This window comes from Macaca mulatta, chromosome 9 (assembly GCF_049350105.2).
Source record: "Macaca mulatta isolate MMU2019108-1 chromosome 9, T2T-MMU8v2.0, whole genome shotgun sequence".
NCBI lineage: Eukaryota > Metazoa > Chordata > Mammalia > Primates > Cercopithecidae > Macaca > Macaca mulatta.
In genome coordinates, this window is record NC_133414.1 from 122993642 (window position 1) to 123007426 (window position 13785).

General features: G+C 48.5%; 1 protein-coding gene across 2 annotated transcripts in view; it reads left to right on the forward strand.

Annotated features, from left to right (window-relative positions):
* The window catches only part of RBM20 (RNA binding motif protein 20), a 196225-nt gene that overhangs the window by 166654 nt on the left and 15786 nt on the right, over positions 1-13785 (forward strand). For both annotated transcript variants that reach the window (XM_001087170.5, XM_077947495.1), the window contains exons 8-12: positions 344-423; positions 2007-2676; positions 10091-10195; positions 11291-11951; positions 13482-13616. In XM_001087170.5, the coding sequence (XP_001087170.4) occupies positions 344-423; positions 2007-2676; positions 10091-10195; positions 11291-11951; positions 13482-13616 (1651 nt within the window). The remainder of the gene's footprint in view (positions 1-343; positions 424-2006; positions 2677-10090; positions 10196-11290; positions 11952-13481; positions 13617-13785) is intronic.

The following is a 13785-nucleotide window of genomic DNA, read 5'->3' on the forward strand; positions in this document are numbered from 1 at the left end:
CCTCTCTCCTTTTCTTTCTTACACATTTTATTTTATTTTTTTAATTCAGGCAGAGGTGGGTATTAACAAATGCTGCTTGTCTCCAGCACATGGATGTGAACACCAGGCTCCTTCCTTCCCCAGTTCGATGGACCACCACTCAGTGTTCTCTGGGCCACTCGGCCCTACCCAGTTTAGCATTATACTCACACTCATCCATTGGATTATACCTTTTGTCTTCTCCACACAAGGCACTTTTTCCCTTTTGGTGGACCAGGCAGTGAATGACCCAGGTCAGAGCTGCTTCCCTCTGGTGTTTGCAAGGCCATCTCTGATCTGATGGTGATCTCTCTGACTTTGCTAGAAACCCGGGAAGGCTGTGGCTGCCATCATCCAGGACATCCATTCCCAGAGGGAGAGGGACCTGTTCCGGGAAGCAGACAGGTGAGGCCCCAAGCCCTAAGTCTCCAGGCAGGTTCTGGGCAGTGGGAACACACTCCCGTTTCTCATTCTTAGGGGCATTTGAGTCATGCTGTGCCCTGCTCTTGCCCCTACCCCATCCATCTGCTTTTCTGGGCCCCACCTTTCCATGTTCCCTATGAAAAACACCAGTCCAGAAGTCTAAACTGGCTTCTGTTTAGAACCAGCTCTTGGTTTTTCATGAGTTGAATGTAGGTGTAGGAAGTAGAATGTAGATGGTTTAAAAAAATCAGTTATTTGAACAGTCACTTTCTCTGAACATTGAATATATTCAGTTTTCCAACCCATTTCTTCCAGCCGAAGTTTGTGATCAGGTCAAGCTGGGGCTACAATTTGACCACTGTCACTCCCCTACAAAGATAGTTCCTGCAGAGAACCGAGGTAGAAAACTGCAGGAGCAGGCACCTGGCTGGCACATCTTGGGATTCTTGCTGCAGTGGCCGTAGGCGGTGCTGTCACTTCCCAGTAGAGGACACAAGCCCAGGCTGTTTCCCCCATGATGGTCAAGGCAGCCTGGTCCTAGCGAGATGCACCTCGGTGTCCCCTGGTCAGTGAGGGCTGCGTGGTTTTCCTGTATTTGGGAACTTAATGAAAAAATGCCCATCCTTTTAGAGTATCGGATATATGACTCAGTTGACCTGCTTAATAACCAAACAGTCTTCAAAGTGTATGTGTATATGTGTGTGTATATCTTTGTATGTAACTGTTCAGGCTTGCTATCTTTATTTGTTTATTAGTTTATCTGTTTTTTAAAAAAATTATGATTATTTGGGTTTTTAAAAGACGTGTAAAATCCCATCCTGCCACCTGCAATTCTGCAGCAGAGCGGAGGGAGCTTAGGGAGTCTTGCTCTGAACCTTAACGCAGGTTGGGGTCCTTGTCTGGGTTTCAGTTTCTTCATCTCAAATGTGTAGGTTGGAGTTCTAGAGTCTCTTCCAACCCTAAAATACCTTCCTAATTCTTTTTTTTTTAACCTCTGAGCCTACCCTCCCCAATAATTAGCATCCCTTTTCCATGCATAAATTGAGCTGAGAAATAAATGAGAAAAGTGGAGGCTAAGAGGTTGGCTTTATTCTGATACAGCCCAAATGTAGAAGTGGCTTCAAGTCTTCTGGCTAAGAGGCCGGCTAACAGCACCCAGGGTTGGGCAGCCTTACCCACTAGGCTGGACTAGGGCAATCTTGCCCCCCAGTGCCCACCCTGCACACCCCCAGGAGGAGAGTCAGAGGTCCGCTCCCTGAGCATAGCTCCCTTCTAAGAGAAGGCAAGCTGGAGCTGAGCCAAAGCAACCTAGTTCTTCTTCCTAGTTCCCAGGAGCAGGATGAGTAAAGGGATAGAGAGTGGCCAGTACTGTGCTTAGGAGAAGTCCCCTGCACAGAAGCCAGAAGGGAGGAAAAGGCTTTCTCCCGAACCACTCTATGTGGTTGTGTAGAGTTGGGAGTTAAGAGCGTACACAGTATATCTAAGAGAGGGATTGTATCTGTGTGTGGGTGGGGTGGGATGGGAGGCGTGAAGATTCTAAATCCTGCTCCTTGGTTCCCTCACAGATATGGCCCAGAAAGGCCACGGTCTCGTAGTCCAGTGAGCCGGTCACTCTCCCCGAGGTCCCACACTCCCAGCTTCACTTCCTGCAGCTCTTCCCACAGCCCTCCGGGCCCCTCCCGGGCTGACTGGGGCAATAGTCGGGACTCCTGGGAGCACTCTCCCTATGCCAGGAGGGAGGAAGAACGAGACCCGGCTCCCTGGAGGGAGAACGGGGATGACAAGAGGGACAGGATGGACCCCTGGGCACATGATCGCAAACACCACCCCCGGCAACTGGACAAGGCTGAGTTGGACGAGCGACCGGAAGGAGGGAGGTCCCACCGAGAGAAGTACCTGAGGTCTGGATCTCCCAACCCGCCCCATTCTGTGTCCAGCTACAAAAGCCGCGAAGATGGCTACTACCGGAAAGAGCCCAAAGTCAAGTTGGACAAGTATCTGAAGCAGCAGCAGGATGGCCCTGGGAGGTCCAGGAGGAAGGATGAGGCCAGGCTGCGGGAAAGCAGACACCCCCATCCCGATGACTCAGGCAAGGAAGATGGACTGGGGCCAAAGGTCACTAGGGCCCCTGAGGGCGCCAAGTCCAAGCAGAATGAGAAAAATAAAACCAAGAGACCTGATAGAGACCAAGAAGGAGCTGATGATAGAAAAGAAAACACAGTGGCAGAGAATGAGGTAATGATCAATCTCTTCCCCAGGTAAGGCGAGGCAGGCCCTGAAGGAGAATAATCGTAATAATATAATGAGGATGAATGTTTATTGAATGAATGAACATTTACTGGCTATTTACTATGTGCTAGGCATTGTGCAAGACACTATCTCAATGAACTCATTTAATCCTCACAGGTTTTGAGTGCCAACCTTTGAGCTTGGTACTATTGTTACTGCAGATGAGGAAACTGAGGCTCAGAGAACTTACGTTATTTGTCCAAGAACACACAGTGAGGAAATGGCAGACCCGGAATTATACCCAGGAGATCTGGCCCCAAATCCCACGGCACCTGTTGCCTTTACTAGAAGTTAGGGTGGGACTTGATGGAAAGACCTGTAGTCCTATTTGTCCAGTAGGGAGTGGCCCTGAGGTGTTTGTATCCAAAGAGCCTCCCAAGGGAGATTAGATCTTTGGTTCATTCTGTCCTCCCTCCTGCCAAAAGCATTTACCAATCCTAGAGCTCTGATGAGAGGTGGTGAAAGAGAAGCCGCCACCACCCACTAAATTAAACTGGGTGCCCAGAGCTGTCCACAGTGTTTTACCTCCACTCTAATAAAAATGCACGGCGACCAGGCACAGTGGCTCATGCCTGTAATCCCAGCACTTTGGGAGGCTGAGGCAGGCAGATCACCTGAGGTCAGGAGTTTGAGACCAGCCTGGCCAATATGGTGAAACCCCGTCTCTACTAAAAGTATAAAAATTGTCCAGGCAAGGTGATGCACCCCTGTAGTCCCAGCTACTCAGGAGGCTGAGGCAGGAGAATCACTTTAACCCGGGAGGCGGAGGTTGCAGTGAGCCAAGATGATGCCATTGCACTCCAGCCTGGATGACAAGAACAAAACTCTGTTTCAAAAAAAAAAAAAAATGCATGGCAATTGGCTGGCACCTTCATTCCAGCATCTGAAAGGTCTGAGGGCTTGCAGCAGTGCTTCAGTTCACAAAGGGGCATCACAAGGAGGGTTCTGGTTACCAGGTTTATATTCCAACTTGGCTTATACTTCCTTCTTGCCAGAGCCTTCTATATTTAAGTAGGGGTAGGATAAGTAAGGTTTGGCAATATGCATAAGAAGCCTAATTTTTAAAATCCTCCACACATATCTTCTAGTCATTCTGACCTGGGAGTTGGTGACAATACTAAGTGCAAATAAGGAGCCCAAATCTCAACTCCATGAACACCGAAGAGTCACCCTTTTGGATGCTACTTCAGCATTCGTTCCCACATGTATAGATGGAGTGCCACTTTGCCAGGTGTTGTGCTAGGTATAGGCGAGCCAAAGGTGAATAGGACATAGTCCATGTTATAGCAGAGACTGAAGTCCAATGGTGGAAACAGACCTATTAATATAAAAATAATTTTTTATATACAATGGGACTCATGCCAGCATTTACAGCGAATGAGCTGCTCTGTGGGCAATTATTAACTCTGCGCAGGAACAGGAAAAGAGCTACTCAGAGAGGGTGATATTTGAGCTGAGTATTAAAAGTAGAAAAAAGCAGTTTGGGTTTTTTGTGTTTTTTTTTTGAGATGGAGTCTCGCTCTGTTGCCCAGGCTGCAGTGCAGTGGTGCAATCTCAGCTCACTGCAACCTCTGCCTCCCAGGTTCAAGTGATTCTCCTGCCTCAGCCTCCTTAGTATTTGGGATTACAGGTGTGCACCACCACACCCGGCTAATTTTTATATTTTTAGTAGAGACAAGGTTTCACCATGTTGGTCAGGCTGGTCTCGAACTCCTGACCTCGTGATCCTCCTGTCTCGGCCTCCCAAAGTGCTGGATTACAGGCGCGAACCACCGTGCCCCACCAGGGTTCTTGATAGAAGCAGAAGCAAGGGCAAAAGTGAAAAAGAAAGACTGTTTTGAAAAACCTGGAGATACTTGGCACGGCTGCATCTTTAGGACATAGTAGGGATAATGTTTTTAAAGAGTAACATCATGACCCTGATGGAGATATATAATGAATACATGTCAAAGGTTTTATTCAACTCATTAATTAATGAGGGCATCATAAGATGCAAAAACCAACTCGAAAGAGAATCCAAAGAGCAGGCAACATATACAGGCAATCAGGAATGCTAAAATGAATTTGCTAATAGGTGTAAAAGTGGCCCCTTCCACAGGGGGCAGGGAATCGGTTACATCTCCAGCAGAGACAATTCTTGTGTATCTCTAGGAACAAGAATCCTTTGTATTAGGATCTGATTTCTGCAACTTATATGGTTGTAAAATAGCTCAGTTCGAGACAATGAAAGGTGCAGTCTTCTATAGAATCAGATGCCCTGAAGGGATGTGCTAGACAAATGCCCAGCATTCCAGTGAAAGGACACCCAGTAGTCTTTTTTTGCCCATTACAAAGTCTGCCACAATTTTTCCTAACTGGCATAGCAGGGGGAAGCACAGGAGATGAGATTAGGGAAGAGGGTGAGGTGGGCTCATGGAAGACATTGTGTGCCTCACCAAGGACTTGAACTGCATCCCAAAGACCTGGTGAACCAGTGGATATTTTTAAAAGTATATCTGCTTGGAAGGGTCCCAGTTGCTGGTGATGGATGATGGGCAGAGAGCAAGAGTTGGCAGGGGCTCAAGGAAAGCCTGGGCTTCATGTGGATACCACCAGCCTGCCAACCCTCTCTCCCCCTAGGCTGAGAGGTAGAACTGCTCCCTGCACTTCTACTCACACTCCTGAGACTCTGCTCTGACGACCCCATTTCTCCTATTGTTTTACCACCCTGCTCTCATCGGTTTGTATAACATTGCTCATTTAAGGTGACACTATGTGTCAGCCAAAGAGCCCAGATGGAAAAAGAGTCTCAGAAAGCCCCAAGAGTTTCCCTACAGTTCTGTCCCTCAAGTTGGTTCTGCCTTTTACAGCCTTGGGGTGGAGTCAGTAGGGACTTACTGGGGCCCCTCACAGATTGTTTCTTTAGGTTGGAGCCAGGCAGTCCAACACTGTGTTGGAATGACAGCAGAACAGAGAGTATTTTGCACTGTCCTCAAACTCTGTATGATGAACTTGAGAAAAGCCCAGACCCCACAGGGCTGCCCCAGGAGTCAGATAACAGGTGGCAACTGAACTTTGGCATGAAGGCAGCAGGGCTTGCTGTTCTTCCAGTGTACCAGGCACCTCCCGCCCTCAGTGCCTTTACAGGTGTTGCTGCTGCCAAGGAGTCACAAGTCTTCCTGGCTTGCTCCTCGCCTCCTTTGTCTTTACTCATGGCCACATTCTCTATTCTCCCTGGCCACTGCGTACGATTTCAACACCCCAACCTGCTCCTCCCACTCCCACCACTGCAGACTATCTCAACACCTCAACCCATTCCTCTCCCATCCCACCACTGCAGACCATTTCAACACCACAACCTACTCTTCTCCCACCCCACCACTGCAGACCATTTCAACACCCCAAACCCCTCCTCTCCCACCCCACCACTGCAGACCATTTCGACACCCCAACCCATTCCCCTCCCTCCCACTACTGCAAACCATCTCAACACCCCAACCCATTCCTCTCCCACCCCACCACTGCATACCATCTCAACACCCCAACCCACTCCCCTCCCTCCCACTACTGCAAACCATCTCAACACCCCAACCCATTCCTCTCCCTCCCCACCACTGCAGACCATCTCAACACCCCAACCCGCTCCCCTCCCTTCCACCACTGCAGACCATCTCAACACCCCAACCCCCTCTTCTCCCTCCCACCACTGCAGACCATCTCAACACCACAACCCATTCCTCTCCCATCCCACCACTGCAGACCATCTCAACACCCCAACCCCCTCTTCTCCCTCCCCACCTCTGCAGACCATCTCAACACCCCAACCCACTCTTCTCCCTCCCCACCACTGCAGACCATCTCAACACCCCAACCCCCTCCTCTACCTCCCTACTTTCCTGTTTTTGGTGGCATTTACCACCTTCAAACCTATCACTTAATGTCTTTATTTTACTTAGTGTCTATTGTCACCCCTGGCTCCCAGGTGTAACCTTCACAAGGCAGGGAGTTTTGTCTGTTGTGTTCACTGCTGTGTTCCCAGTCCCTAGAGGAGGGCTTAGCACAGAGCAGGTGTCCAGTGGGTATCTGTTGAAGGTATGAAGGATGGAACCCAGACTCTGGAGAAAAAGGCCTGGCTTCTGAGAACCAGGTCACACCCTGTTTTCTTCTGCCTCAGTTTTCTTGTTTGTAAAATGGGTGTGATCACAAGGCTGTTGTACTACCTTAAAGAGCTCACACTCATTAAAAAATCCTGAGCTCTCTGGAGAAAGTGCCCATGGTTGAGAAGCCAGTGTGCGTGCTGCTCCGTGGTGATAGGTGGCCACATCCATACCTGAGACCCAATCCTGGCCACAGGACCATAAAGAGGAGGAAATAAATCAAGTCACAGATAAGGAAAACATGGGGAAGAAACACTGCTACATGCTACTGGGAGGGGGGTTCGAGAGTGGCAAGCCCAGGTGCCTAGGGAAGGGAAGCCAGGCTAATGATAATTGGAGCCAGGCCAGCGTGATGGGACCATGGTTGACTGAGGAAGTGGTGCCATCTGTGGGGCTGGAGCCACTGCTCAGCTCCATTCTACAGCTGTCATGCAGGAATGCATGCCACACTGTCAAATCTCCCTTTTCTTAGAGCAAGACAAATGCCTAGTATAAACCAAAACATAGCTGTGGGCTGGATGCCATCTAGAAGCCCCAGAGTGTAACCCCTGGTATAACCAATCCATAACAGGAGAAGATTTTAAAACCCTTATGCTCGCTTCAGAGCCTAGACAAGACCCAACCATGTGGAAAGACAGGTGAGAACTTGTTATTCACCCCACCCCCTTCTACCAATTTCATTCTTTTATTGACCAATATTTGTGGAGCACCTGGCACTGAGACCACAGTTAGTGACACTGAAATGACCCCTGGGCTCGCGGAGCTCATAGTCCAGTGAGAGAAATGCTAATCCAGTGATTTCTCAAATGAACAGAAGAGCTTGACTATTAAGTGCTAAGAAGGAGATGAAGGTACACAATGCTGAGTGCCTGTGATAAATCCGAGCCTTCTCAGAGTTAGGCTGTGACTATTGAGATTTGGAGGCATGGTGAGTATTGACTGGGTGAAAAGAAAGCGAAAAGACAGAGGGAGCAGCGTGCACAAGGGCCTCCAGCAGCTCCAGGGCTCCAGCGTTGCCATAGCAGAGAGCTGGCATTAGAGTAACGGGAGGTGAGGCCGACTTATAAACAGGGCCTACACTATGCAGGGCCTTGTAGGCAGGTCGAAGATTTTTGCCTTTATCCTAAGTACCAGGGGATGCAAATGAAGTATTTAAGCAAGAAAATACAGTGAGGAGGCTGGACAGAGTGGCTCATGCCTGTAATCCCAGCACTTTGTGAGGCCAAGGCAGGCAGATCACTTGAGGTCAGGAGTTCGAGACTAGCCTTGCCAACATGGTGAAACCCCGTCTCTGCTAAAAATAAAAATAAAATAAAATAAAATAAAATTAGCCAGGTGTGGTGGCGGGACCTGTAATCCCAGCTACTCGGGAGGCTGAGGCAGCAGAATTGCTTGAACCCAGGAGGCAGAGGTTGCGGTGAGCCAAGATCATGCCATTGCACTCCAGACTGGGCAACAAGAGGAAAACTCCATCTCAAAAAAAAAAAAAAAAAAAAAAAAAGACAATATGGTGAGGATGTGATCATTTTTGCATTTTGGAATGATCATTCTTGATTGCCTTGGCAAGAATAGATTTTGGGGGAGGGTACAGAGCAGAGGTGGGAGACCAGTTTGGAAGTGGTTCAGTAGCCCATGCCCTGTGGTGGCAGAGCCCTGCTTGCAAGAGTTGGCGTTTCAGTCTCAGTCTGTGAGCTGGTGTGGGCAGCTGGGGGCACCCGTTGCACCCATTGCACCCATCTGTTCCCCTTGAGCTGCTGCCTTCTCCTGGAAGTGATCCCAGAGCAAAGGGAAGCTCTGAAAGGTTGTTTCCTTTGCCTGCAGGGAGGAAGAGCAGGGGTCTGCTTGGTGGAGGGCTTTCAGCCCGGCTGGCAAGACTGTCCCTGCCTCTCCCAACTTGAACTGAAGGGGGTTCCTTTACTGTGTTGATCTGGGAGTGCGGCTGCAGGAGCTGCTTGGGAAGGGTAAGGATTATTCATTTTGACAAGAGAGGGCCATGCATAGTTGATTCGGGAGATAAAAATAAAGTCACCTGTTGGTAGAAGCTGTAATAGCTAAAAAGGTATTTGTAGCTGCTTTACACTCAGGCTAGTGCGGTAGACTTCAGCAAAGCTTTTGGTGGAATCTTCACAGCAAACACTGGAAACAGAAAGGACTTGAGGATTTGAACCATGCGTCCCTGTCTGGTAATAACTGGTGAAACCAGTCAGCCCTGAGCTTCTGCTCCAGCTGGCTCCTAGTCAGCTCAAGGAGGTATGTCTGATTGTAAGAAATCAGAACTAGAGTGGTTTACTTCGAACCAACCTCAGCCAAGAATGTCCTAGAACTGCAACTTGCCCCTGAGAAAACCCAGGAGTAGTCATTGATTTGGTGGACAAAGTTTAAGTCATGGGAGAATATCCCCCAGAAACTTCTAACATGGGGGTTGGCAAAGTTTTCTACAAAGGACCAGATAGTAAATATTTTAGCCTATGTGGGCCAAGAGGCAAAACTGCGGATTTTATGTAGGCACTTCTATAATCACTTAAAATGTGATTATGTAAACATGTACAATTCATTCTTAGCTCACAAGCTATACAAAAACAGGCTGCAGGTCAGATTTGGCCTGCAGACTATAGTTTGCTGATCCCCTGTCTTAAAGGTTGGTTAGAGGCCCTAATTCTCAAACCAAACGCCTGCTTTCAATTATTTAGTTTCACAGACATGGGCATTAGTGTGAGGGCCCTGATTTGGGGGAAAGGAATACAAGGAGGGAAGAAAGGGAGTGCTAGTTTGGGCTGTCACTCTAGGACAGAGAGCAAAAGAAAGGTGCGAGGGCACTCTGACTGGGTGACAACGCCCTTTCTACCTATAAGTGTCCTGAATGATTTAACCCCAGGGTCTTGGCCGGCCCAGTAGTTTGGCTGCTTCTACTCTGCAAAAAATACCCAGTTTGCCAGGGATTTCTGCCCCCTAAAGACATCGGGCCAGGCTTCAAGACATTTCTCTGCCTCCATTTGTCTGTGTGACTGTGAGCAAATTACTTAACCTCTCTGAACCTCAGTTTTCTGATCTATAAAATGAAGATGCTAATAGCAGCCGCCTCCGAGGGATTCCGGGAGGATAAAGAAAATGCTGTATGTGAAACCCCTCTGAGAGCTGGGACCTGCATTCAATATCATTCTTTTTTTCTTCTCCCTGTCACTGCTCACTGTTGATTTGGTTTGCTCTGTCCTTCCTTTGGTAAGGCTGGAAAAGAGGAACAGGAGGGCATGGAAGAAAGCCCTCAATCAGTGGGCAGACAAGAGAAAGAAGCAGAGTTCTCTGATCCGGAAGACACAAGGACAAAGAAGGTAAAGTTTATTTCAGATTCTGCACTTCTGCCATGAGGGACTGAGTCACAGGAGTCCCCCTGTTGCCTGGTGATGTCCTGCTAGATGGAATATGGCTGAGACCCCACCATTAGTTACATGAATGAACCAGTCCTCCTAGCACTACTTTGGAGGAGTGGCTGTGCCTGGAATCTTCGGATAGTTTTTATTGAAGCGATCTTTACCCACATGTCTGAGCTCTGCTCACTCTCCAGCAACTTGGCTGTGTTCCCATGAGAAGACATGTGCCCAAAAAAAGACTCAGGCTTCAGAGCCAGGCTCCCAAAATAGACAAGTCCCTTGGCGGGGATAGGGCGAGAAGCTGCTTTAGGCACTCAAGCTGGGGCCTTGACTTCAGCAGGCCCAGACCCTAGGATTAACAAGACATCTACTGTGCTTGTACAGATTGTTTTACTTAATTAAAATGAAAAATCCAGTTACAGTTCTCCTGGGCTGGGGCTGCCACAACAAAAAGAAATGTCCTTGGAACGGGGCCATCTTCGTGCCTTTCCAGTCAGGAGAGGCAGGAGAGATGAGTATCGCTGGCAGGAAAGCTGATCTCCTAGATCTTTCTGTGGAGTCAGGAGTCCATGGGCTGCTGCAGATGCCAAGGGGAAAGTTCTAGAAGGGGCCAAGTAGGAGCTTTGACTGTGGAAGTGTATGTACCCCTGCTGGGAGAGGGTGCTTGGGGGAATTTTGTGAGGGGCTTTGCTGCAGTTACATTTAGTGGTGACCCAGATGCAAGAAAGATGTTCCAGTAAGTATTTAGAGTTTATAACTTCATTATTCATGCATTCAAAAACTGTATATTGAGCACCTGTTATCTACTAGGGCTTGAAATTCTTTGTGTCACTTTAAATACGGTGGATTAAGCATTAAGGGCTTATTCCAAACTTTGAGCATCACCCTAAGGATGAGTTGGTGCTGTTGGACTTGAGTGGTTCACAGTAATTGTACCGGGTAGAGATAAGAATGCTCAGGTTCTTCCTGTTTGGAGGGGTCCTCATGGCCAAGTCTTATGCCTTCCGGTTGAATGCTCTCAACCACCCTCTGACCTCCTTCTGCATTTTTGTACAGGAACAAGATTGGGAGAGTGGAAGTGAGGCAGAGGGGGAGAGCTGGTATCCCACTAACATGGAGGAGCTGGTGACAGTGGACGAGGTTGGGGAAGAAGAAGATTTTATCATGGAACCAGACATCCCAGAGCTGGAAGAAATTGTGCCCATTGACCAGAAAGACAAAATCTGCCCGGAAACATGTTCATGTGTGACAACCACCTTAGACCTAGACCTGGCCCAGGATTTCCCCAAGGAGGGAGTCAAGGCCGTAGGGAATGGGGCTGCAGAAATCAGCCTCAAGTCACCCAGAGAACTGCCCTGTGCTTCCACAAGCTGTCCCAGTGACATGGACGTGGAAATGCCTGGCCTAAATCTGGATGCTGAGCGGAAGCCAGCTGAAAGTGAGACAGGCCTCTCCCTGGAGGATTCAGATTGCTACGAGAAGGAGGTAAAGGGAGTGGAGAGCTCAGATGTTCATCCAGCCCCTACAGTCCAGCAAATGTCTTCCCCTAAGCCAGCAGAGGAGAGGGCCCGGCAGCCAAGCCCATTTGTCGATGATTGCAAGACCAGGGGGACCCCGGAAGATGGGGCTTGCGAAGGCAGCCCCCTGGAGGAGAAAACCAGCTCCCCCATCGAAACCGACCTCCAAAGCCAAGCTTGCCAAGGAGTGTTGACCCCGGGTAACTACCTCCCCTTTCCTCATGGGTGGTCGGGTTGATTGGACCCCTGCTCACCTGATAAAGTATGAGCATGTGCAGGCTGGAATGAACATAAGTAAGGTTTCAACTAGCATTAAAGTGGGTGCAGAAAGTGATTTAGTAACAGAGGCAAGCCTCTAAAAGCCTGGCTAAACTGTTAGCGATTTTAGGCAAGTGGTGTAAAGGAAGTCAGATCGGAGGCTGCATGTTTTCTGACAAGCAAACTCAGGGCAGACTTCTCTGCATTTACAGGAGCCCAGATGGACTTGGATAACTAAAATTAGATTGAGTTATCAGCAAAAGGAGATCAGGAGGAGCCTCATGCCTGCACAGCAGAGGGCCACCCAGGCTGTTATTTGTGTGATGGGGGCAGGAATAGGGGAGGCAAGAAAGGAGTGGAAGGGGAAGGAACAGGGGATCCCTAAAGGGTACAGCTGTTCCCCTTCTTACTACCTCAGACCCATTTTTTGCTAGGGTCTGACGGTGATACAAGACTCGTTTTAGGATCTTCTCTTACTCCATTGGAGGTGACGTTTTGTGCCTATGCCCAGCACTGTGACATCATGAAAGAGAGAGTTTAAAATAGGCTAAGCCCTGTCTTCTCTGCCAAGTGGAACCTCAGATCCATCAAGGGGTTTGGGGGAAGGGAGGGAGAGTAGCCTTTAAGGTTCTCACTGTGAAAATAATTAGGGATTTGCTTTACAGAAAGCCTGCAGCACACCAGGCTTTGAAGTGAGAGTCGGGGACAGAAAATACAGAGGAAAGGCTTAAAAATGAACATTTCACCCCAGAGCCCTGTGGGTGGCATGAACTATTAGGTAACTGGGAGGCTTGGGATTTTTTCCATGTCAAGATGACCTGAGCTGTTTTTTACCTGCATGGATCTGAGTTTCCATGGAAACCCCGCCGTGAAATGCCTTCTTGTTGCTAGAGAAACCCTGAGGCCCAGCCTCTGTCTAGAGAAGGCAAGAATAAAGGAGCAGTGAAATCTTCACTTCACTCCAGTCAAACCCCTTTTATTTTGCAGTATAGGTCTTAACATGTGCCAGTGTTAGAGGCTCATTAGCTGACCCAGTGTTTGGGGTTCATATTTAATAACAGCTTGACAAGCTTGGGGAGAGAATGGTATTGCCTGTTTTGCTAGCCTCGGTGGACGTCAGCACAATTTTTGCCCGTCAGTAATTCCCCTGCCTGCAGAGATGGAATGATACTGAGATGGGAGGCATGGGGGGTGGATCTTCTCAACTGAAGCCATCAGTAGCCCATCCCCCTGGGCCAAATGCAAAGATTTGCCAAGTTTTATTGTGTGTGGCATTCTTTTGGCAGTGGAAAAAGCTCCTAATGACAGTGCTTTGGTTCTAATTAGCAGCCGTTGCCCTAGCCTTACGTGATTAAGCAGTCCAACGGACAATTCCCAATCATACTATGCAGGGATAGAATTTCAGGGACTCATTGAGGCGTGTTGTATTTCATTTCTTTTCTTTTCTTTTTGCCTTGGTTCATGTTTTGCAGAAAACTCCAGGTATGTGGAAATGAAATCTCTGGAGGTGAGGTCACCAGAGTACGCTGAAGTGGAACTGAAACAGCCCCTTTCTTTGCCTTCTTGGGAACCAGAGGATGTGTTCAGTGAACTTAGCATTCCTCTAGGTAAGCAAAACACACAGTCCTTACTGAAATTCAGGTCTAGGAAATAACAGTTCCATAGCCACCTCTAAGAACTTGAGAGGGCTTTTTGTCATTTTGTTGTTGTCATCGTTTTTTGTCCTTTTGAGACAAGATCTTGCTCTGTCACCCAGGTTGCAGTGCAGTGGCATGA